The following is a 23,563-nucleotide window of genomic DNA, read 5'->3' as shown; positions in this document are numbered from 1 at the left end:
CTGAGACTGTTACTCCTTCCATCACAGCCTTTGGGGTTTACTATTCCTCCCTCCCCCCACCCCCCATCCTTTGCTCAGCATTTCTCCTCTTGCTCAACCTTTATAGAAGTTCAAGCTTAGGCTGATGCTCATTAGAGAGCTTTAAAATTGTTTTCTTGCAAAGATGACAAATATATGGACCCCCTTCTTATACTTATAAACTTCTTCTATAATCTACAGGTTTTTACACTACTAAAATAAAACAGGCATGAAAGCCTTTCACAATCATCTGTTAAAGGACTCATATCAAGCTAGGAGATAACAAATAAACCCTCATGTGAGGATAAAACTGCTGCGCAGGGCCTGCCACCTTGCATACACAGGTTTAGTTGCCTCAACCGTTAGGCAAAACATGGTGATTAAGAAAATGTGTCTGTGATCCACAATGTCTGTGTCCCAACTGACAGTTTAACTCAATTGGTTTGTGTTTCTAAATGTATTTTAATGTAAAAAAAAAAAAAGTACTTACATATTCAAGAAGGAATTTTTTTTCCTATTTAAATAGGATTCCTGATGTATTCAACATGCATTAATACTATTCCAAAATAATCAATATTCTCTATGATTTTGGCTGTGGCTTTCTTTTGGAATTGAGAAAGAGGGAGATGGGGAGGGGGCGGTTTGCAGTAGAATAAACATTCATGAGATTCTCTCATTTTAATCCTGGTGCCAAAGTTACACAAAACAGAAATAACCACAAAGAAAATGTAGACTTGTTTTTATATTAGCTACTGATATTATCATCAGTCAAAAATTTGGAATAGTGGATCCCATAAAGTAAATTCTAGACCTGATGTAAATTTTCTTGCAAGAGCCCAAATGTTTGTGTTCTTTCAAGGCTATGCTCTCCATTTACTTTCACCTCACGTCACCGGAATTTGTTGGTTCCATCTCTATGGAAACCATTCAGAGGGATGGTGAAGTCCACCACCCTCATGTGCACAGCTCTCCCTATCAGTGCTGGCGAGGTGAGCAGCACCCTCTGGCTCAGATCTGCTTTCGGAGAACAGAAAGGAACACTATTTAAAATGCACCCAAAAAACAGGACTGAAAAGCAAAGAACACTGCCTCCCTCTCACACTGCTGGCAGCTCCTAAAGTAAATTAACACATCAGCTCACAGCCAGGAAGCAATATGGTGAATGCTCTGTATGGCCACCAAGAGCGAAGGCCGCTGGCCAGTGTTCAGACAACCGAATGCTACAGCCCGTCTGTGTGCTTATTTGTAAAGGGGAAGAAAGACTGGCCACTTGCTTTTGAAATCAAACTTTCACCAGTACCGCAGTGGAAAGATGCCCTCCGCAATGAAAATACTTTCACACACACAACAAAAGCTGAAAGACTAGAGTTTTGTCATTTCTTTCCTGTCTTGTTATTAATAAAGAAATGGAGTGTGTTGTAACTAAGAGCTCTGGATGGGGATGGCAAGGCAGGAGTGATTATTCCAACAGATCTGGCTCCTTTAATGATGGGATACAAGTAACTGCATCCAGGACAAAGCACTCTCACCAACCAGGACTACCTGTGCATTTTTGCAAAAGCAGACAAAAGATGCAAAGATGTTCTGCTGCCCACCTATGCCATGAGCTAAATAAATGGCTTGGTCCTCAAAACTACAAGTCTGGATTTGAGGCAGCAGATGAGGGCTGGCTGTACTGATGGCCAAACACCCTCTCTCATTACACAGAAATGAGAATACTGCTCACTCACAATTCAATTTAATTCTGACAAAATTTTATTAAATATATTTTTAAAAGTTGCAAAGTGTTCAGCAAACATTTAAGGTTTATTGCTGGAGAGTGTGCACCTGATATTTCAATAACTCATATGGAGATAAATTTCATGATTTCCCATAGGGAAGCCTACCTTCCCTTTACTAAAGTTGATTCGTTTTTAATATATGCTAACCTAAAAGACAATCTCTGAGCCCTGGCCGGGTAGCTCAGTTGATGAGAGCATCATCTCCAGACACCAAGGTTGTGGGTTTGATCCCCAGATAGGACACATACAAGAATTAACCAATGAATATATAAATAGTGGAACAACAAATCAATGCCTCTCTCTGTCTCTCTCTCTCTCATCCCCTCTCTATCTCAAAATCAATCAATAATTAAAAAAAAAACCCAATCTCTGCATCTTACTATGAATGCCTTTCAATTGCAGAGGCCATCACTTATTCTATCCTCACATAATAACGGTCCTACTGGGTATTAAAATTACCTCATATACTAACTAAAAATAAAATCAGAAATTATCATTGCCTCCCCACACTTTCTTTTTTTTTAAAAAAGTAAACTTTGTTTAGCCTGGCCAGTGTTGCTCAATGGTTAAAAGTCAACCCATGCACCAAGAGGTTGCCGGTTCAATTCCCAGTCAGGGCACATGCCTAGGTTTCAGGCTTGATCTCCAGTGGGGGGTGTGCAGGAGGCAGCCGATTGATGTTTCTCTCTCATCGATGTTTCTATCTCTCTTTCTTTTCCTCTCTCTCTAAAATCAATAACATATTTTAAAAATAAATAAATAAAATAAAATAAAATAAAATAAACTTTGTTTATTGAATGGAGAGAGAGAGAAATGTCAATTTGTTGTTCCACTTATTTTTGCATTCATTGGTTGATTCTTGTATGTGCCCTGACCAGGGATTGAACCCCCAACCTTGGCGCATCAGGACAACGCTCTAACTAACCAACTGAATACCTGGCCAGGGCTTGGTTTGTTTCTATGCTAGGAATAACTGCACCCAGGCCTTTGGAGACTAAGCCATCGGTGGAAATAAAGTTTCAATTCAAAGATACTGGTATATGCAATGACACTGATCCAAAAACAAGGGAAAGAAAGGCCCGGGAGTCCCCACCTTTCCCCCTCCACAGTCTGGCAGTATTTCCCAATGGGCAGAGGAAGAGGGGCCCAAATCTGCTCCCAGGCACTTTTGGAGCCATGGTCTCTACCTATCAAAAATATCCAAGGTCAACAGGGGGATGGGAGCATGAGTGTGTGGGGCGGGGGCCGGGGGGGAGGTTGGGGTTAATGGGGGGGATGAGGACACATTTGTAATACCTTAACTAATAATAAAATAAATAAATAAATAAATAAATATCAAAGGTGTTTTCTTACTTAGTATTGGAAAGGGAACCTGTTTCATTCTTTACATCACATAACAAGCAACAATGGAAAATAACAAAATACTATGGAAGTGGACATGGGAGGTTTACCTTAGGTGTGGAGGAGACACTTTTAGTATTGTCAAGCAGTAGCCGCGAGAAAATGCAAGAACAAAGACAGACAGACATCACTCACACACACACACACACACACACACACACGCACGCACGCACGCACGCACACACACACCCTGAGGACTAGGAATGAGTGAGGGGAGAACAGAACGAGCAGCTGAGCATGCACAGCTCAGCTCCTTCTTTTATGGTTTCCACTGGAGCCTGTTCACAGGCCTCACATGTTCTCTTTCTCTACAGAGTACTAAGTAATAAAGCTAATATTTTGATCTCCCTTTACCTGACATTGCCTTTTTTTTTTTTTCACTTGGTTGTGAATCTAGAATAGGAGTCAGGGAGAGACAATGGAGCCTCCTAAAATCCTGACGAAAGACAATGGACCAAGATTCTGGCTCACTGATTCCAACCTCTAAGACTGTCTATAACCCAAAACCCCAGTGTTTCCAAAGAGTAAAGCCCTGAATCTGCTCCCCTGCAGGTGTGACATCTTGCTCAGATGTCCTTACAAAGACAGAATAGGCATTAGGTCAGAGAAAGAAAGAGATTACCAGCATTCACAATTTAGAGCTCTAGGATGTTTTATGGGAATAAAAGCAGTAAGAGGCTTCTAGTTCCTCCACCAATTTGAGTAAGGAAATTTCCCGAGCCAGAGGAAGCCAGGTAAGTTCCTGGAGGTTAGAGACAGCTCGAGTGCAGGGGTCAGTGGATAAGTTCTGAGGCCCCCAGGAGTAGGGGGTGTGGGAAAGTGGGGAGAACCATACAGATAAAATCACAATACTTCTGTTTTTCATCAAGTAACACATTACCATCCTGAGTTCTCCAGTAAGTTCCGCAAAATAGTCTGTGGCACTGAGCAGTTATAGTAGCCCATGCCAATATACGACCTCCAGACCTGGTTTCGGCTGGAAATTGCACGCAGAGTTGCAAGGATTTCATTTTCGCCTGATTGTAAGAAAGAGAAAAATGTTACAGAGAGAAAGTGTCTCAAAAGAGAGCTCTCGTTATAGTTTTAAACCCTCTTTTTGTTTGGATAGTTATATAAAGAGAACAGCTGTATGAAAAATATAAGAACTGTCTCTCCCACCCCAAACACTAAGCACTACATGCAGAAATCTGAAAAACCCCCAAACAGCACTCAATTACTCCTCAAGGTGCCTCAGAATTTGGGGGCAGGGAGCTTTTGGTTTTGTCAGAATTGCCCAGTTTTAACACTTGTCTCATTCTAGGTTTCTTCTGTCCCCTTTCAATAAAAATTCTACTTTCTCTTAGTAAAATACTGTTTTCCCTTTTAAATTGACTTATAACAATAGTTGATATAAGTCTGAACACGTGGCCTACATTTTTCTCTAAAATTGCTCTACCTCGAACACCTTTACCTTTGTGTCACTGAAAGAGTTACTTATAAAGAGCCCTTCACCCCACCATGTAAAATATTAGTTGTAATAAAAGACCCATGTGTAGTTTTAACCAGCATTCCCACTAGGTTGCTTAGGTAATTAGGTAGAATTTCATAAAGTTCTTGGATGCAGGTGAAACCCGCTTTGGGGTCATTCATATAATGACAACAAAATAATAATATTTTGACATCTGACATTTTTCATACTTACCTTTTGCCAGGTATTGTAACAAATGTTTTTCATGCAGCTAGGAAACTAAGGCCTTCTTGAAGAGGATCAATCACCTATGGCTACACTACTTTTGTTGTTGTTGTTGTTAATTCTCACCCAAGGATGTTTTCCCCTTGATTTTTAGAGAGAGTGGAAGGGAGGGGGAGAGACGAGAGAGAGAGAGAACCATTGATGTGCCGGGAATTGAGATACATGCCCTTGACCACAATGAAACCCGGAACCCTTCAGCCTGAAGGCTGGTGCTCTAGCCACTGAGCCAAACCAGCTAGGTCTACGCTGCTTTAAATGAAAGGATAACAACCCAATCAGTCTAATTCCAGCTTCCACATGTTTCCCACTGGGCCAAGTTCGGACTGATAAAGGTAGCCCTTATACTGAAAGATGCTTTCTAGATACAAGTGACCTTACATGGCTCTTTCTCTGCCTCTCTGCACCTAGGGAGACCACACTACTGCAATTTAACTGAGATTTAACTACTTAGGCAAATGTCAGGCTCCTTTAAGATCTTCTTAGGGATTCAGTAAATTAAATGGTGGAATTGATTGATTTTATTGTTACAGTATCAGAAAAAAAGTCTAGGTACAATAATCTCTAAGATGGCCAACTGGCTAAGAAGATGCTTCACATTGATTCTATCCTGCTGAACTCTATATGAATATTATTTTCATTAATCCTTCTTTATCCTCCATGAAAACATTTTCACCCTCCATCCCACCCCTCCCACTCCACATGCTTTCACGGGAAATAAGTTCACAACATATGTGCCATTTTGACAGACTGGGTTAAGGAAAGAGAGGATAGTTTTGTAAGTATCAGTTTCATGAGTAAATATAACCCAACTACCATATGATGGGCAATCTTGCCTTCCTCCACTGAAAGGTTAGGAAACAAAAGTGAAAGCATAAAAAAACAGGATCTGATGAGATATGCAAGCACAGCATCCTTAGGAACAATTCTGCAAGAAATCCAACCGCTTCCCAAGGACTTCTCAGGGCTGAGTGAGTGAGAAGCCCAGTAGGAGGGGAGATTAATGAGCAATTCCTGGCAGGCGCATGACTCAGCAAGGCCAGCTTCAATTAAGATCCTGTGCAAGATATTCCTGTTTCATAGTATGCCATGAAGACAAAAGGGCCAGCTCTCAAATGAGAACAGTCTATAAAGGGCTTGTCAAATCACAAGTTTAACCTTTGGGAGCCACAGAGTATAGAATGATATGATTTCCCCTTACATTACAGAAAGATAATTCTATTGGTAGTATAGACAGGTCAGAGGGGAAGCCCTGGAAACAGGGAGAAATGGTAAGATACCAGCACACTAGTCCAGGAGGGAGATGGGCAAGGGAGTGTTGTGGTTGAACTGTGTCCCCCAAAATGGTACGTCGAAGCCCTAACCACAGGAACCTGTGAATGGGATCTCATTTGGAAATAGGGTTGCACTGATATATCCAGTTGAGATGAAATTGTGCTGTGTTAGAGTCAGTCCTAATTCAATGACCAGTGTCCTAACCAGAAATGGGGAATTTGGACGCAGAGCACACATACAAGCAGAACACCATGTGATGGCAGAACGCTATAGGATCAGCAGCCTTGCTTCTCAAGCTTGACTTTTCCTGTTATACCTCTTGAGTGAGTAAAAGTTTTTTGTTTTTGTTATAAAATAAATAAGCCACAGGCATGTAATGTACAGCACAGAGAAAACAGTCACCAATATCGTAATAGGCCAGCTGGAGTGGCTCAGTTAGTTGAGGGTTGTCCTGTGCATCCCTGGTCAGGGCACATACCTGGATTGTGGGTTCGATCCCAGTCAGGGAATATACAGAAGGCAACCAATCGATGTTTCTCATCTCTCATCTCTCATCTCTCTCTCTCTCTCTCTCTCTCTCTCTCTCTCCTCCCCCCCCCCCCCAAGCATATCCTTTGGTGAGGAGTTAAAAAATAATAACATCATAATAACCTTGCAAGGTGACAGGTAGTTACTAGACTTATTGTGATCACTTTGTAAGGTACATAAATGTTGAATATGTCATACACCTGAAGCTCATGTAATATTGTACATCAACTATATTTTAATAAAATTAAATTTTTTTTAATATATTTTATTGATTTTTTACAGAGAGAAAAGGAGAGAGATAGAGAGTTAGAAACATCGATGAGAGAGAGAAACATCGATCAGCTGCCTCCTGCACACCTCCCACCGGGGATGTGCCCGCAACCCAGGTACATGCCCTTGACCGGAATCGAACCTGGGACCTCTCAGTCCGCAGGCCGACGCTCTATCCACTGAGCCAAACCGGTTTCGGCAAAATTAAAATTTTTTAAAGTTTTTTTTAACTCCTTAAAAGGTTGGATTGCAGCAAGTGAGTTAATGGAAACTGAGTAAAATAAATGAATCCCCAGAGGCACCAGGAGATGGCTGCCCTGGACTCAGTACGGCCCCTCTGCTCCTAAGATCTTCCCCCTGGAACTCTCTCAGCTGGAAATATTTGTGTCTGTATTGATCATTTTTAGGTTTCCATGTATTATCTATCATTATTTTGTTCTTCATTTATGCCAATTGGCCTTTTAAAATTTTCAAGTATTTCATTCAAGTGCATAAAACATCAGCAGCTTCTGTGAGGGGAATGCTGATATGCATCTGGACACTAGTAAACTCTCAACTAGAATGAAGGAGGAATCTGATGTTTCCTTTTGCAAGAAAATGCATTCTCTCATCTCTCCCAGTGGGGCTGTCCAGGCAGAACCCCAGTGAGAGCCTCTGCTACAGCCCAGTTCCTTCCTCTTTCCTTCAGCAGCCTCCTGCCACCCAGGCCCTGGTCCTGTCCTGCCATATACCTTCAACAGTCAGGAAGAGAAGACCTCCAACCAGACCAGCCAGGAGCCCACTGGCACCTTCCCCATCAGCTCAGATACATACCAGCATCCCTTACAGCTGCCACTATGCCTTACACAGGAATGAAACTCTTGAACGAATTTAAAAGCTAATTAGCATAGATGAAGAGTAAAATAGTTGATTACAGCTAAGACCCAGAAGCACAAATACTATATGGTCCAACTTGAGACACAAAAGTCCCTAATCCTGTAACACATATACTCTAGTTCCTACCGGACCAGCCTCCCCAGTACTAGAGAGCTCTGCCTTCCCCTAGCTTGGGGCTATTCTGAATATTCCCTACTGGCCCCAATTAAGCCTGGTCTTTTTTTTTTTCCCCCACATGCTGATAATATGGCTTTATTTGGCTTAGCTTGGTCTTTACAACCAATTTTACCTTCTGCTGGGAACAAAGTGAGTTAATGGAATGAGCAGTCCTCTGTACACCAAGCTAATGGACACTCCTGAGCGTAGGGTAGGTACTTGGTCATGCTTCTGAAAGTGAGAATGGTGTGAGAAGCCCTTCCCATCCACTCATCCATTGCTCATGACCAAACTTTCTAGCAGAGAGTTAAGCTGCTTCTTACTGTGATAAAATCAAGACCTCAGGCTTTACCTATCACACATCAGGAAAACATTTCCCAAACACACAGTGTAGTATCTGCATTGATTGATCACTGGAGGCCGTTTCTCATGTCCACTAATGAAAATTCTCTTTTGGCTCATTGGGCAGGAGAGCAAATCCGGTGTATTTAGGGGCCCAGAGTTTGAATTCCTATGTTAAATGATGCCAACAGACATGGAGAAAAGGAAGGAGAGGGAAAAGTCCACATCAGAGATCCACCTGCTGAACCAATCTGAAATGGAACACAGCAGGACCCGTCTCTCAGAGCAAGTTTATGGGTATAATTCGTCTAAATAGAAGCCCCAGTCTTAGCCAGGCAATACCCTCCACTGCACTTCACAGTACATGTAGATTCCTTTCTCCCTTGGAGAACAATTCTTTTCTAGAGAAAAAAGTGTGGGATCTGGATCCAAAGTGGTAACCTTTTCCCCTACATAGTAAGAGAAGCATTATAAAAAGGCAATTGTGTCATCTCAAGCCCAGGCAGCCCAAGAAAATTTGTGTGGACAAAGAGGAGAAAGGAAAGACTTCATATTTCCCCCAGAGCAAACTCCATAGCACATTCCTCACACTTTTCCTTCCCCCTTAACAGCTTCTTCCTGTAAACAGGCCCAATTCCTGTAACTCTCTCTTCCTTGTGGATGTCAGTGAAACTGAGGTGGGGGAGGGGGTGAAACAGAATGAGAAAGGGAGTATAAAAAAAAATCATAAATACAGCGGGGTTGGTGTGGCTCAGTGGTTGAGCATCGACCTCAACCTATGAACCAGGAGGTCACAGTTCAATTCCCAGCCAGGGCAGATGCCTGGGTTGTGGGCTCAATCCCCAGTGTGGGGCATGCAGGAGGTCTCTCTCATCATTAATGTTTCTATTTCTTTCCCTCTCCTTTCCTCTCTGAAATAAGTACAAATATTTTTAAAAAAATACAAACTCAAATACAGAGATAAAATTGATGGTTCCCAGAGGGGAGAGGGGTTGAGGGACTAGGTGAAAAAGGTGAAGGGGTTAAGAAATACACATTGGTAGTTACAAAATAATCAGGGGAATATAATATACAGCTTAACGAATATAACAAATGATATTGTTAGAACTATGTATGGTGCCAGGTCGGTACTGGAAATATGGCGGGCACTCTGTAAAGTGTATGATTGCATAACCACTATGTACATCTGAAACAAAAGCAAAATAAAACTGAATGTACGCTGCAATTTAAAAATAAAAATTTTTAAATGTATAAAGATACTGTCATTCCCCAGATGCCTGCCTGGCAAGCCTGGCAGGGCAGCCAGACCAGACGCTGAATATTATCATGCACTCCACGCCATGAAAACCCTCAAGCTACCCATCAGGAATCTCAGCAGTAAGTGCTTTTCTGGTGGAAAAATAAAACGCCTGCTTCTGATCCCTCGGAACATTGCATAATGCCCTCGCCCTAATGTACCAAGAACAGAGTGCATTGCCCTCGGCACCACTCCAGAAAAATCCAAAGGTGGGTCTCACACTATCCCTACTTCTTAGAATTCAGAAGAAATGCTTCCTCCTTATATAATTCCACATAAGAGCCTATTCAATCGTGACTCCTTCATCACTTTCACCTAAAATATCAAGGAGAACCTTGTACCAACTGCTCCACCACATGAATACTTTCTAACAGGAATAAGCCGATTTAACTGTTAAATACTCAATACACTCATGGGGCTAGGTTCTAATTTCCCATATAAGTGAATTTTGACAAGAACTGGAAAAATATCATCAGAATGGACAGGCAGGCTGGGTCAAGATACCTGCTATACCTAAACACACATGTCTACACACTGTTCCCCACCCTTAACCCATTTCCCTAAACACATTATGATTATTTTTGCCCTAATCCTGTCAGGCTCTTCCCCATCTTCTTGCTCAGCCAATTAATACCCCACCTCTCCCAGCCCCAAATGATCCACAGGAATTAGACTCCTTGGCCAAGCACCTCATGGTAAAAGGAGCTGAAGAATTGACAAACTGTTTCTGATGACTCCTTGGTCCCTCCTCTCCAAAGAAGTGCACAGTCCCTGCAGCTATTCCTGCTCTCTCAAAAGACACACCGAATCTATATATTTGAACCAGCTGTAGGAAAACCAAGACAGCACCCCACAGTGGGGAAGCTGGAATGAGGGGCACCATGTTGGTTATTAACTCTTTGAACTTGGGTCACGCTGCTTTCTGTGGGAGGCCTCCTCCATTGCCTCTCTTTATTCAAGCTATGAAAATAGTTTCAAGAAACATTACAATTCATAATATTTATCTGGAACACTAGTTGACCTACATAACTGGCCAAAAGATCAGTTTGAAATGAGGATCAGGGTGGAAGTCCTGGAGTATTTGTTTTTCTTCTTTGCTGCCCTGTGGGTACATTTTTATGGCCAGCAGAACAAGAACAAAAAGGGAAGAATATGTTCTAACAGTCCAACTCAAGCAATCTAACACACTTGCAGAAAAAAGATATTATTTTATAGATCAAAGAATAAGCCTATGGAGAAATCTGTAGTCCATCCTAGAATCTCAACTACTAAATTATAATCTCTGTGTGGGCAGAGGCATAGTGGGTTGCTATGCACATAGTAGGTCCTTAGGAAATACACGTGAGTCAAGGTGTTGTAATGAAAATGCACTTAAACTCCCACATACAGCTAGCTCAATATTCATAATAACTCACCCATCACAGAATCCATGATGGCAAATCAATGCACAAATTGTTCTCATGTCCCTAAAAGCATGAGTGTCAGAGAAACATTTATAAATGGAAACTTGCAGCTATTAAGCAAGTTCTGTGAAATAATGCGGTGCCTACAATAATTATGGATTTTCCAAAATTGTTTCCCTATTATCTAATCAATTAGCATGTTGATAATATACTAGTAGACATTGAGAATCCTTATTAAAATTCCCAGTTTGCATTTTTATAGAAATACTTTGGGTTTCATAAGTAAAACAAACCTAAGAAGTCAAAATGTGATGAGCTATTCACACATCACATGATGGAGACTTATTAAATCAAGGTCCAGTGCTATTTGGTGGGGTGGAAAGAGTACACAAAGAGTAGAAGTCAAAACACTGACCTGCCCGAAAGCAGCTCGCAACCTTTGTAGGCTAACATCTGACCCAAAGCTCCTGAATTCACTCAGAGACGGGGGTCACTGAGCTTCCATCTTGGTGGACTGTCCTTATGTCTTCAAAACCCTAAGAAAGGTCCAGAATATGGCACTGGGACCCACAACCCCCTGCATAAACATTTATCATCCAGCCTCTTGCATTACTCCATCTCAGACTGCTCTGTCTCCCTCCTTTTATATGCTCCATTCCCCAACATCCTGGCTTCTACTTTCTTCGCCATACTCCATCCGTAGGAAATCTCACCCATGCCCATAAATTCATTCACAAGACTCACTGCACCTGCAACTCCACCTCTTATCTCTCTCTTGAGCTCTAGACTCATATTTCCAACTATTGCTTCAACTTTTCCAGATCATGTTCCATGAGCACCTCCAACTCAATTCTGCTCAAATTCTTGATCTTGCCTTCCTCCGGGACCATCTTCTCCCTAGTCCTTCTCCATTAATGATATCACCATCACCCCAACACACTCAGCTGAGAAAGTGACTGACAGCCCCACCTGCTGCTCCTCTGGATCAAGCACCATATTTGTACAGAAACCATACTTCCCACAGGCTGCTCCCAGCCAATTACTAAGCCCAGCAGGAGAACTAATGCTGATCCATTACTGCAAGCCGTGACTCCCATTCGGACTCACCAAACTTTCTTATATCTGTGCTGCAGTCTAAAATTTTTCCTACATAATCCTCCTTCCATCTGTCTCCCCTCCTTCCACCAAGGTCAGAACTACATCACAATCTAAAGGCTCCCCTGCCTTCTCTGCTCCCACCCCCCAATAAATTTCTTATATATCTAATGCTGTCTTGATGACTGCTTCATGGTAGACCTGAACTAATTCACATTTAACATATCACCTATAAATTCTCCAGCAATCTCTATTTGCATCCTTGTCTCCAACCTCAGAGGCACTCTGCAAAACACAGAACTATTGTGTTGAATTGTGTCATTTCTCTCTGTAATAATTGTTAATGTTTCCCCATTATGTAGAAGACAAATCTCTTCTTAGATTGAAGACAAATCTCTTATCAGGTTCTGAGCCCTCCATACCTTACTTTCCATGCCTCTTTGTAGCCTACTGTTCTATACACAATCTGTCAAATAACCATATATGTCCAATTCCATGCCTCTGCTCATGTCATACCCTCAGCCAAACCATTCCTCTTATTTGCAGAACTATCTATCTCCCTATCACTTGTAACCTACACTTACTCAGGGATCATATCTTTACTATCCTTTACCTCTCAGTAAATGAAGAATAAAAGTAGATAGAGGAAGCTGTGAAAATAGATTTGGTAATAGCTTGTAACTCACGGTGATGAAGGTGAGTAGGCTAGAACATTTAGTATATGGGTAAATGCTTCTATGCACCTTAATACTAGTAGTCCTCAAGAGTAACACTGTATTTAAGGAAGTGTGCTAATTTAGATGTATGTGGTAGTTTTTTTAAAAATGTCTTCAAAGGATTTTTAGGGCAGTGAAACTATTCTGGATGATGCTATACTGGCCATACATATCATTATATGTTTGTCCAAACCCATAGATTGTACAACACCAAGAGTGAACCCTAATGTAAACTATGGACTTTAGGTGATAATGTGTCAATGTAGGCCCATCAGTTGTAATAAATGTACCACATGATTAGAGGGTTGGAACTTTCAGCCCCTCCCACAGACCTCTGGGAAGGGGAAGAAGGGAAAGGTTCAGATGAAGCTCTAGAACAAAAAATTTGATGAGTTTCTGGGATGGTTGCTGGGAGGGTGGCCCACCTCCAGAGGGACAGAAGCTCCTGTGCTCAAGATCCTTCTGGATCTCACCCTATGTGCCTCACCATTTGGGTGTCCACAGGTATCCTGTATAATATCATTTATAATAAACTGGTAAACTTCAGATGTTTATCTGAGTTCTGCGAGCCACTCCAGCAAATTAATCAAACCCAAGGAGTGAGTCATGAAAACCTTCAATTTATAGCTTGTTGGTCAGAAGCATGGGTGACAACCTGGACTTGCTATTGACATCTGAAGTAGGGGAAGTCTTGGGAACTGAGTCTTTAATCTATGAGATCTGATGCTATCTCCAGATAGATAATGTCAGAATTGAGTTCAATTGTAGGACACCAGTTGAGTGTCCATAAGAATTGCTTGGTGGTACTGGAAAACACTCCAGAATCCCCAAATGATTATAACATAATTATTCTGATAAGATTAAATCAAAGATGGGACAACAATAATCATGCTCCCATTATTATACTTTTTGCACATTGCATTTTGCCATTTTCTTTTTCAGAGCAAAGGTACTACCTTTATTTCTTTGAGTCTTTTTCTTCTTATAATACATGCACACACAAAATCATCAATGTAAAGATATTGTCCTTGCTTCTTACAGAAAAAAGTTATATTTCAATTCTTTACATTGTTTCAGAAATCCCAGTTGTTTCTATTCAATTTCACATAATTTCTGAACACTCACAGCATTTTATCCATAGTTCTCATGGACTTGAGACTTTTTAACTTTCTGACTTAATTTATTACAAAGGTAAGATGTAAGCTCCTTGAGGATAGTGATTTTATATATATATATATATATATATATATATATATATATATATATATATATCTATATCTCACAGTACCTTGCACAAAGCAAATGGCCAATAAACATTTAACAATTAGGCAACAGATTGACTAAAGTTATCAGTCAGATCTTCAGGGATCTGCCTACCAGGAATTAATGACAAAAATATAAGGACTCTATTGTGAGAGAATGAATTACACAGACGGTGGCCAGACCATATATAACCAGAACATATATCCTGCAGCAACCTACCTTACCTACAATAAAGAAGCCAACCCCCTTACCTACAATAAACCACCCCAGAAGCCAGCCTGCTATAAGTTAGACTTGCAGAATGACAATCCAGGAAACTGCACAATAACTTCTGTAATAATCGGCCCCAAATGGCTAGGATTAATAACTGACAGCTTCCTTAATTGTGATCCCTGCTTCCAATTTAGGACCAACCAGACAAAGTGAAATATGCAACCCTAACCAAGCGCATAGGAAGCCCTGCTTCTAATTAGCCTACCTGTAGCTTCTCCATGCCAACAGCCTCCAAAAAGGTAACACCTTAAGCCTTTCCTTTACTCCACAAGGTGGCTTACCCACTCCTCCGCCAAAACAAAAGGCTAACTCCTACAGCAGGTTCAGAATAAATGTTTGCTTTCACTATTTGGTTGATCTTTGCTTATTTCCACAATTGTGGAAATTCATATTCAACTAGGATGATTCCAATTGGAATTGAAGATGAAATATTAATTTAAGCTGGAACTGAAGGAGCAAGGAATGCCCAAGGGAGAGCTTTGTCATAGACTGAGGAGCCTATAGGCAGGGCCTGATAACAGACATCATTTGGTTGGAAGACAACTGTCAGCCACAGCCTGGAGAACAGCTGTCCCAGCTATCTAGGTGTCCTTGGGGTCAGTTCAGGTGAGTGCCCAACCCCACTGGGGTGACAGAGTAACCACCTCAGCTGCATTACACAACACCCCCTCTCTCTGCTCACTGCCCTCCATTAAAAATTACTCTAAGTGCCCTGGCTGGGTAGCTCAGTTGGTTAGAGTATCATCCTGACATGCCAAGGTTCAGGCCCCAGTTAAGGCACATACAAGAAGCAACCAATGAATGCATAAATAAGTGAAACAACAAACCAATGTGTTTCTCTCTCCCTTCCTCTCTCAAATAATTAAAAAAAAAATCACTCTAAGACTTAGAGTCTAAGTGATGTAATGTAGAACATTAAGTTTCCACAAGTCTCAGAGGCTCGGTTCTGGTTGACCAACTTGAACATTTAGTTTCTTCTCTCTTCCGAAGGATACGCATGCCCACAATAAGCAAAGTGCAATTTTGTGTAAACTTTAAACCCTGCAGCATCTGTGAAATCACGGGCCAGTTCAGTAATTTCAGTTCAGAGATGATCTCCCTGAAAGTACTACACGGTGAGGCATACCATACCCGAAAGTCATTGGCTTCAACTTTAAAGTACTTCTAAATTTTGTATTAATTACAAACTAAAACATTGTTATTGTAGGAAATCTAGAAAAAGCAGAGTAACAAAAAGAAAGCTAAAATCATCCATAATGACTATCAAGAGAAACAAATGTTCCGTCTTTTCTTTCCCCCCTTATGTATGTGGATGAGGGAGAGGGGATTCACTAAATAGGATGAAACTGATAGGGCTTTGAACTGAGTAGCTTTGCGTATTTCTCTAAATATGACTTACTGAGAAGCCAATTGATAATCAAAGTTTTCTTTCAAGGCACTTCCTGAAGTGCCCAAGGGTAGAGAAAAGATCCTACATGACAGGTGAACCATCTGTACTTCCCTGATTCTGTCAGGACACTCTGTCCTGTACATGCTGGTCCCTCTGCCTGCAGCAGCCTCTCCCAGCCTTGTCCAGCGGAGCATCACTGCCCATCCTTCAAGACCTAGCCCCAGTCCTGCACCCTGGCAGCAGGAGGTATCCCATACCTGTGCTCTCAGCACGCCACTGTATTTCCATAGGGCAGGTGGCAAATGGCAGTGATTTCAGTGTGACTGGATTTGTGCACATCCATAAACTGGATACTTCAGAGAGTCAGGACAGAAATTTTCTAGTTTATACACCCACCCGCTTGCAGAGGACACAATGAAGACAGGGTAGACTGGTGGTTGGAGTGTGGACAGTGGAGCTAGTCTGCCTGGGTTAGGTTGAATTTTGTCTTCACCGCTTACCAGCTTTGACCTTGGGCAAGTTACATGCCCTTTGTATTCCATGCTTTCTTCTTTAAAACAGACGTGAAAATGGTATAGCCTCACAGGACTATAAGGATTAAATTAACACATGAAAGTACTTTACAAGGTGCCCAGTACCGGGTAAGCACTACATAAACTCTTGAGATTATTAAGTTAGTCATAAGAGCTAACCCACATATCTCCATGCTGCTTATAGTTCTCACAATCATTTTACTCAGTTATGAGGGCACTGAGGACTCATGACTAGCTCTTACTAGTTTTCTCTGTACATGGCGAACAAATATGTGGTCCAGATTCCTCTCTGACTACAATGGAACACGGGCATTCCTGTGGAACCAAGTTTGGATAACGCTGCCTCACTATTACATAGAAATGCTACTATTGGACCAATTCGCTCACCCTATGTGGAGAATATTCATTACCCAAGAAGCAAGTTCTGCTGCAGAGCTAGTCTGCTTCAGGACAAGGGAAGACTCCGGACTATGCAATTATTTTCTGAGTCAGCTCAGACCAACTAGATGGAACTAGGCTCAAATCTCATAGAAGCTGCTGAGTTTAAAGTTTACACATAAGTCTCCAATTACTTATCAAAAGTGTACTTCCGCCCTGACTGGTTTGGCTCAGTGGATAGAGCGTTGGCCTGCGGACTGAAGGGTCCCGGGTTCGATTCTGGTCAAGGGCATATGCCTGGGTTGTGGGCTCCATCCCCAGTAGGGGGCATGCAGGAAGCAGCCAATCAATGATTGTTTCTCATCACTGATGTTTCTATCTATCTCCTCCTCTCCCTTCCTCTCTGAAATCAATAAAAACATATTTTTTAAAAAGTGTGCTTCAAATCCTGGCCAGTGTGACTTAGTTGGTTGAAGCATTGTCCTGTACATCAAAAGGTGGCAGGTTCAATTCCTGGTCAGGGCACATACCCAGGTTGCATGTTTGATCCCTGGCCAGGATGAGTACCGATCAATGTTTCTCTCTCTCTCTCCTTCTCTCTCAAATCAATAAAAACATTTTTTTTTAAAAGAAAAATTCATTTCCAAGGGGGGGAGAGACACAGAGAAATAGGGAAAGGGCAGAGGGGGAGGGAAAGGGACAGGGAGAAGAAATGGAAGGCCCCAATGTTCAAATTATTCTGCTAGAAACAAGCTGAACTGAAAAAGGACAGACAACCCTGACACATTTCCTAGGTTTTAATACTCCTAAAGAACATCCTATTTTAGATTATATTGTAAGAAGTGCTGACCTAAATATTCTAACTTTGAAAGTCCCAGAAAGGCATTTACTTGTTCATATATTTACTTAAAGCTTGCTTTAAAAATATGCAACTCTTCATTCTTTAAACATCCAATGAATCGGGATTAAGATTTCCTCAAACGGAAATAGATAAGGCTTCCAGCTATGCCTAGGTCTGAATCACTTCAACAGAACAAAACGTGCTGATTTTCTTCTATGAGCAAAGGTACAGCCATCTGTCGCACTGGTCATCCTCTGTTCAGGGAAACTGGTTCAGATTTGAAACCAACAAGCAGCCTCAGCACAGCCTGACTTACGTTAGCCAGCCGCAGATGGACTGGCTTCATACTCCAACTTATCTACCTTAACACAAAATAAAGCTTGCCTTCCATATATCCTCTCCGTCCTAAAACCTAAAACAAAACAACCCGATTGACAAGAGCTCTTCAGTTCTGCCTGTCCCTTTGACTGGTGGATTCATGACTAAGTCCTGGAAAACCTCTGAAAGGCAATCTTCAGACTATTGAAAACACTTAAATAGAAAATAAAATTCTAAGAAAGTCTGTGAGTAAATTAAGCTCTCTGAACAAAACATTTAATCTTATTTGTGTGCTTCTCTATAAAAATTGTTCACACTTAAAAAAAGTACTGCTGCCTTTCCGTAGGTATAAATAATAAAATATAAGTGGCCGAAACCGGTTTGGCTCAGTGGATAGAGCGACGGCCTGCGGACTGAAAGGTCCCAGGTTCGATTCCGGTCAAGGGCATGAACCTGGGTTGCGGGCATATCCCCAGTGGGAGATGTGCAGGAGGCAGCTGATCGATGTTTCTCTCTCATTGATGTTTCTAACTCTCTATCTCTCTCCCTTCCTCTCTGTAAAAAATCAATAAAATATATTTTAAAAAAATAAATAAATAAAATAAAATATAAGTGTGAGATAAGAGAACAATTAAAAGCTATTCTGGTATAAAGAACCATGGGCTTGGAGGCCAGATGTCTGGGTCTCCCCCATTTGTGTGTGACTCCCCTGGTTGCATGGCTATAGGCAATTCCTTGGTCCCTTCTGAGTCTCTATCCTGATCTGCAGACGTGATGAAACTTCTCAACCCAAAGGATGAGAGAACCGTCCCAGTCAGTGCCTGAGAACCTGAGAACGGAGACGTCCGCCCACGTGTCGGTGCACTGCCTTCCCTGGGAAGTTTGCAGGGACCTCGGGAGCCCTGCGATGAAGACCTAGAAAGGCGCTGCATCAGCTCCATCCGAGGGTACAAAACTGACTGCTTATGGGACTAAATGTTCCACTCTCTCCCTCACCTTGACGCATCCGCCGCTGTTCTGTTTAAATAAACATACTCATTCCCGGTCTTGAGCAATCCTAACCTAGAGCTGGACTTTCAGAGACCACAGAAGACAACCGGCCAGAGCCAGCGGCGACTAAGGAGCCCTCCCGGCCACTTACAAACGGGGTCTTCCATTTTCAAGGGCCTTTTCAAACGGATGCTCGCGGGGACCGTCTTCTCCATCAATTCATCAATGCTCTAGAATTAAAACGCGAGACGGTGAACACGAACGCGAGAGGAAAATGCTTCGGAATTAAAAGAGTCACCTCTGAGGGTTGCATCTGCAAAGACTTGTGGGCACCTCACTTAAGTCGCCTAATGATGGTTCCTTTTTAAAAAAGGAAAGAACAACTTTGAAAAAAACAACAACTAGAAATCGCTTGGAGCAAAGAAAATGATGAAGTGGGGTAGTGATTGGGCCACTCCGGGTTGGATTGCAGCCGGCAACGGGAGGTAATCGGATAAACTAGGAGTTCCTCCTCTCTCAAAGTTAGGACTCATCAGTTAGGGGCGACTTGGGCTGGAAAAAACAAACGGTTTTGAAGCGCGAAGAGAAAATACGCGGGCGGGAGAAGGCTGGGGTACGGAGGACCGAGCGCGCGGACTCGCTTCCCCTCCAGGGCCCGGCACCCGGACGCGGGTCCCACGCGGAGCGAGACAGAGCGCGGGCGGGGGGTCGGGAGGCCGCGCCGGCAGAACCCGGGCGGGGCGAGGCGAGGTCCCCAGGGCCGGAGGGGGGTCCTTACCGCCAGCCCCAGGGCCTGCAGCATCTCCCTCTGGTCTTTGTCCCCAGGTCCGATGTGCCTCCGGGCGAAGTCGTCGTGTCTGGGGAGGAGGCGCTCGAGAAGGCGCGAGGCCCCAGCCCCGCCGCGGTCCCCACCGCCGCTCCTGTTGTCACGGCTCTGCTGCACGCAACGCCGCCCCGCGCCTCCCGCCAGGCGGCGGCCGCCGGGGACCCCGCAGCCCAGACGCAGCCCCCAGGCCCTGGCGCACGTCTGCATGGTCGCAGCCACCGTCTCCAGCCCCGGACCGCAAGAGTCAGCGGCGCTCTCGGCCCGTCTTCTGGTCGCGGTCCCTCTGGTGGCGGCTGCCTCCGGTCTGGAGTCCCTTCCCAGAGGATGACCGGCGCGGCAGGAGGTGCGGACGCTCCCGGGCGATGAATGGGCGGCGCGCACAGCCCGGACACGCGCGCAAAGTTGTTGCTCCACTCCAGGCACCTGCTCCGCACACTTTAAGCGTCGCCCTGGGGGCGGGCGGTGGGAATGGGGCCGGCGAACGCTCGGCCAATGGGAGTGAACGGAGGGTAGGGGGCGGAGGCGGACCCCACCCCGCCCCTTCTCCCTGCCCCCTTTTCGGGCGCTGGCTCCCGGCATCCTCAGTCATTCCTGCTCCATCTCTGGGTGATGGCAGATGCTGAGGGGACGCCAGTCTGGGATCTCGCTCACGCGGGATCCGGGTGGACGGCCGCGGGCGAAGTGCCTAAGGGACTCAGCGGAGATGGAAGGTGATTCTGACCCGGAGGCCAGACACTTTGAGTTGGTTAGTTTCCATGCATGAATGTTGGAGTACCTTGCCCTCTGTATCTCATGGAAACCAATGTGGGCAGATGAGAGTTCTCTTATAGTGTAGGATGGTGAGCCAGTTACTCAACCTCCACCTCTGAGCTTCAGTTTTGTCATCTCACAGAGTTGAATGGAACTTAAAAATAGATTATACACCTATATGTATATTCTGTGTATATATATTGTGCATGGGAAAATACAATATATATTAAGGTATACATTTTGCACTATCATCTTAGTTGGAAAATTATTTATACCTAGGTATTTTGTAAATCTAAGCTATCTCTTGAGATTTTTATTAAAAGACAACTTTCCAACTTCCAATTGTCCTTCTAATATGAGGAAGAGAGTGGGACCAAAATCATCAGAACATTACTCGTACTTAGACTAGGGCAAAAGAGAACCTGACCTCTTCTCTAAGCTTACTCCTTTAATCATGCTCCGCATACTCTAGGTTCTGGAGCTGACGGGCACAGAGGCTAGGGGAGAGGCAGAAAAGTATAAAAGCTAGAACACTAGGCAATGTGTGTGTGTGTTTGTGTGTGTGTGTGTGTGTGTGTGTGTGTGTGAGGCAGGGTAGATGTTATTAATCTTCTGATAAAAAGATACACTTGTGTGAGCACTGGAAAATGGGATAAAAGCAGAAACCATTGTTTTTGTTTCTCTGGCAACAGCACACAGATGCATGGGTGGTAGCAGACAAGAAGTACTTCTTTACCAATCACTCACAATGGAAGAGCAGGGCCGCTGTTCTCACAATGGAAATCTCCTGTGGTTTTCCAGCCTAGGCGGCCGCAAGAATATTTTGCTGTCCTGGACTACAGACAGCTTCAGTGATTGACCTGAAAATAGGTCTGTCTACCCTGTCTTGCTCTTCCAATCCTTCCAATGGCTTTATATGCACCTATTACTGGCATTTTAATCCTCCTGTGCTTGAAATACTTATGAGTGTTTTTATTTGTTTGTTTCCTAAATAATTTTTAACAGAGACCGTAACTAAGGCCAAAGGTGGCTTTAGAAAACTGACCCTCAAAGATAGGAATCTAGGACTAGCTATCTGGCTTGGTTCTGTTTTAAGTCAATGATAATATTATCCCCAGTCAAAAATGAGATCCTGATAGTCTTGGGCATGAAATGGAAGCAGTCACTTAAATTATCAGTGGAGAATAAAGTGCCTATTGAAGACATGTCTCTGCTAGCTTAGACTCTCTGGTAGAAATGGTTTCTAGAAGGACCACTGAGAGAGCTAGTAGCTTCTGAACGCCCTGGAGAGTTTACAGAATAAAATGACAGCTCAGAGAACTAGAGAGCTTCAATACTCTAAAAGAATTTCTTAACTTCTGTAGCTGCAGAAAGTATTTACATATTAGACTCAATGTTTGATCATGCAGATTGCCAAATTATCACAGGAGTTGAATTCACAGTCTTCTTAGGTCTTATATGTGAAAGTTTGGGATTAATTTAAAACCCAAAGACTTGGAATAGGGACATTTTGGTAGTTTGCATTGAATTTGATTATCTTGAACCCCCAAATCCCAGAGTCCTCCTTGCTTGCTGAAGCAGTCTCTCTGCCCCTCTCTGAGATACTGGCCATCCCTTGCTTGAAGATCCTATAATGGCTTCACTAAAGCAACAATCTTGCAAAGGTGTGCCAGTGATTCTTGACCTCTATGTCCACAACCAGAATCAGATATCCCTATACCCTAGGAAGTTGGATAAGACATCTGACACCAGAGGAGAAGTGTATATAGGGAAAGAATTACAAGATACTGCTCATGTATATTGACACTAGAGGGTTTCTGTGTAGGACTGGGTTCTAGAACAAGGAAGAAGGAATATAATATTGAGATTATTGATATATTATAGCACCAGAGATTCTAAATTCAGTGTATTAGCTCAATCAGCCAGGAGTGGCCCTAAGGATTTTCTCAGTTGATTGACTGAAACCAGACTCAACAATGGCCTTCATTAAATTAGATGTTAGTTTAAGATACTAGAAATTTCTTGATATAATAGAGAAGAAAGGATCCAAAGCTTTTGTGAGATAGAAATGTTGGAATGGATTGATCACGTGCAACATACTCTTCAACCCTCTCAGTGTATCTCTCAGAAGGGCAGAGAGGACAGTCACTTCACCTAAACATCGAGAAATCTCTTGGTAAGAGCAGCAGCAGTGTTCCTGTACTTCTATGCTGGCACCTGTGAGATGATGGTGGAAGATGCCACTTGTTGAAATGGGCTCCCTCATTTCAATGTGGTAGAGGCCAGTGGCAGCACTTTAACACAGAGAAAAGTGGACAAGCTTGCTGTAATGGACAGCAGAGTCAGAGAGGTAATAATCAGGCTTGATCCACAGGGATCTTTGGTACTCACTAATTAATGAGCAGCCTATGATAATTTTAGTTAATCTGGTGAACCAAAATTTGATGTCACCCAAATGGAGAGAGACCCAATCTCTCAAGCAGTTATCTTACCTTACCTGGTTCATAGACCCAGAACGTCTCAGATGAAGGGAACCTGAAGAAGGAATCCTTGAGCCCTGGCCAGGTGGCTCAGTTAGTTGGAGCATTGTGAGGTACACCAAAGGGTTTCTGGGTCACTTCCAGGTCAGGGAACATGCCTAGGTTCAATCCCTGGTCGGGGTGCATACAGGAGACAGAAGGCAACAGATTGATGTTTCTCTCTCAAAAAAATAAAATAAATGAAATAAAATAAAAACATATCCTTGGGTGGGGATTTAAAAAAACCCTTGAGAAAAGATCTTATGATCCTGCTATAAATATACATACATATAAGATATCTGTGCCATTACCAAGTATGATGGTTAATTTTGTGTATCAATTTGGATGGGCCATAGCATCCAGATATGTGGTCAACCATTCTGGATGTTTCTATGAGAATGTTTTGGTTGAGATTAACATTGAAATCAGGAGACTTTAAGTAAAGTAGATTGCCCTCCATAAAGTGAATGGGCCTCATCCAATCAGTTGAAGACCTGAATTGAACAAAAGACTGATCTCCCCTGAGTAAGAAGGAATTTTTTATTGTTGTTAATATTCACCTAAGAATATTTTTTCCATTGATTTTCTCCCCATT

The 23,563-nt window shown here is 42.9% G+C and overlaps 1 protein-coding gene across 1 annotated transcript in view; it reads right to left on the bottom strand.

The window, feature by feature from the left end:
- Positions 1–20,105, bottom strand: part of GLDC (glycine decarboxylase) — a 77,022-nt gene extending 56,917 nt beyond the window's left edge. Inside the window, exons 1-3 of the mRNA XM_081103410.1 lie at positions 19,652–20,105; positions 19,025–19,103; positions 4,081–4,216 (exon numbers count right to left, since the gene is read on the bottom strand). Of these exons, the coding sequence (XP_080959536.1) occupies positions 4,081–4,216; positions 19,025–19,103; positions 19,652–19,906 (470 nt within the window). The 5' untranslated portion in view covers positions 19,907–20,105. The remainder of the gene's footprint in view (positions 1–4,080; positions 4,217–19,024; positions 19,104–19,651) is intronic.
- Between the last annotated feature and the right edge of the window lie 3,458 nt (positions 20,106–23,563).

Source organism: Myotis nattereri (genome assembly GCF_964212035.1).
Source record: "Myotis nattereri genome assembly, chromosome: 12".
NCBI classification, from domain to species: Eukaryota; Metazoa; Chordata; class Mammalia; order Chiroptera; family Vespertilionidae; genus Myotis; species Myotis nattereri.
Note: the sequence above shows the minus strand (reverse complement) of the source record. Positions and strands in the feature narration are given on the sequence as shown.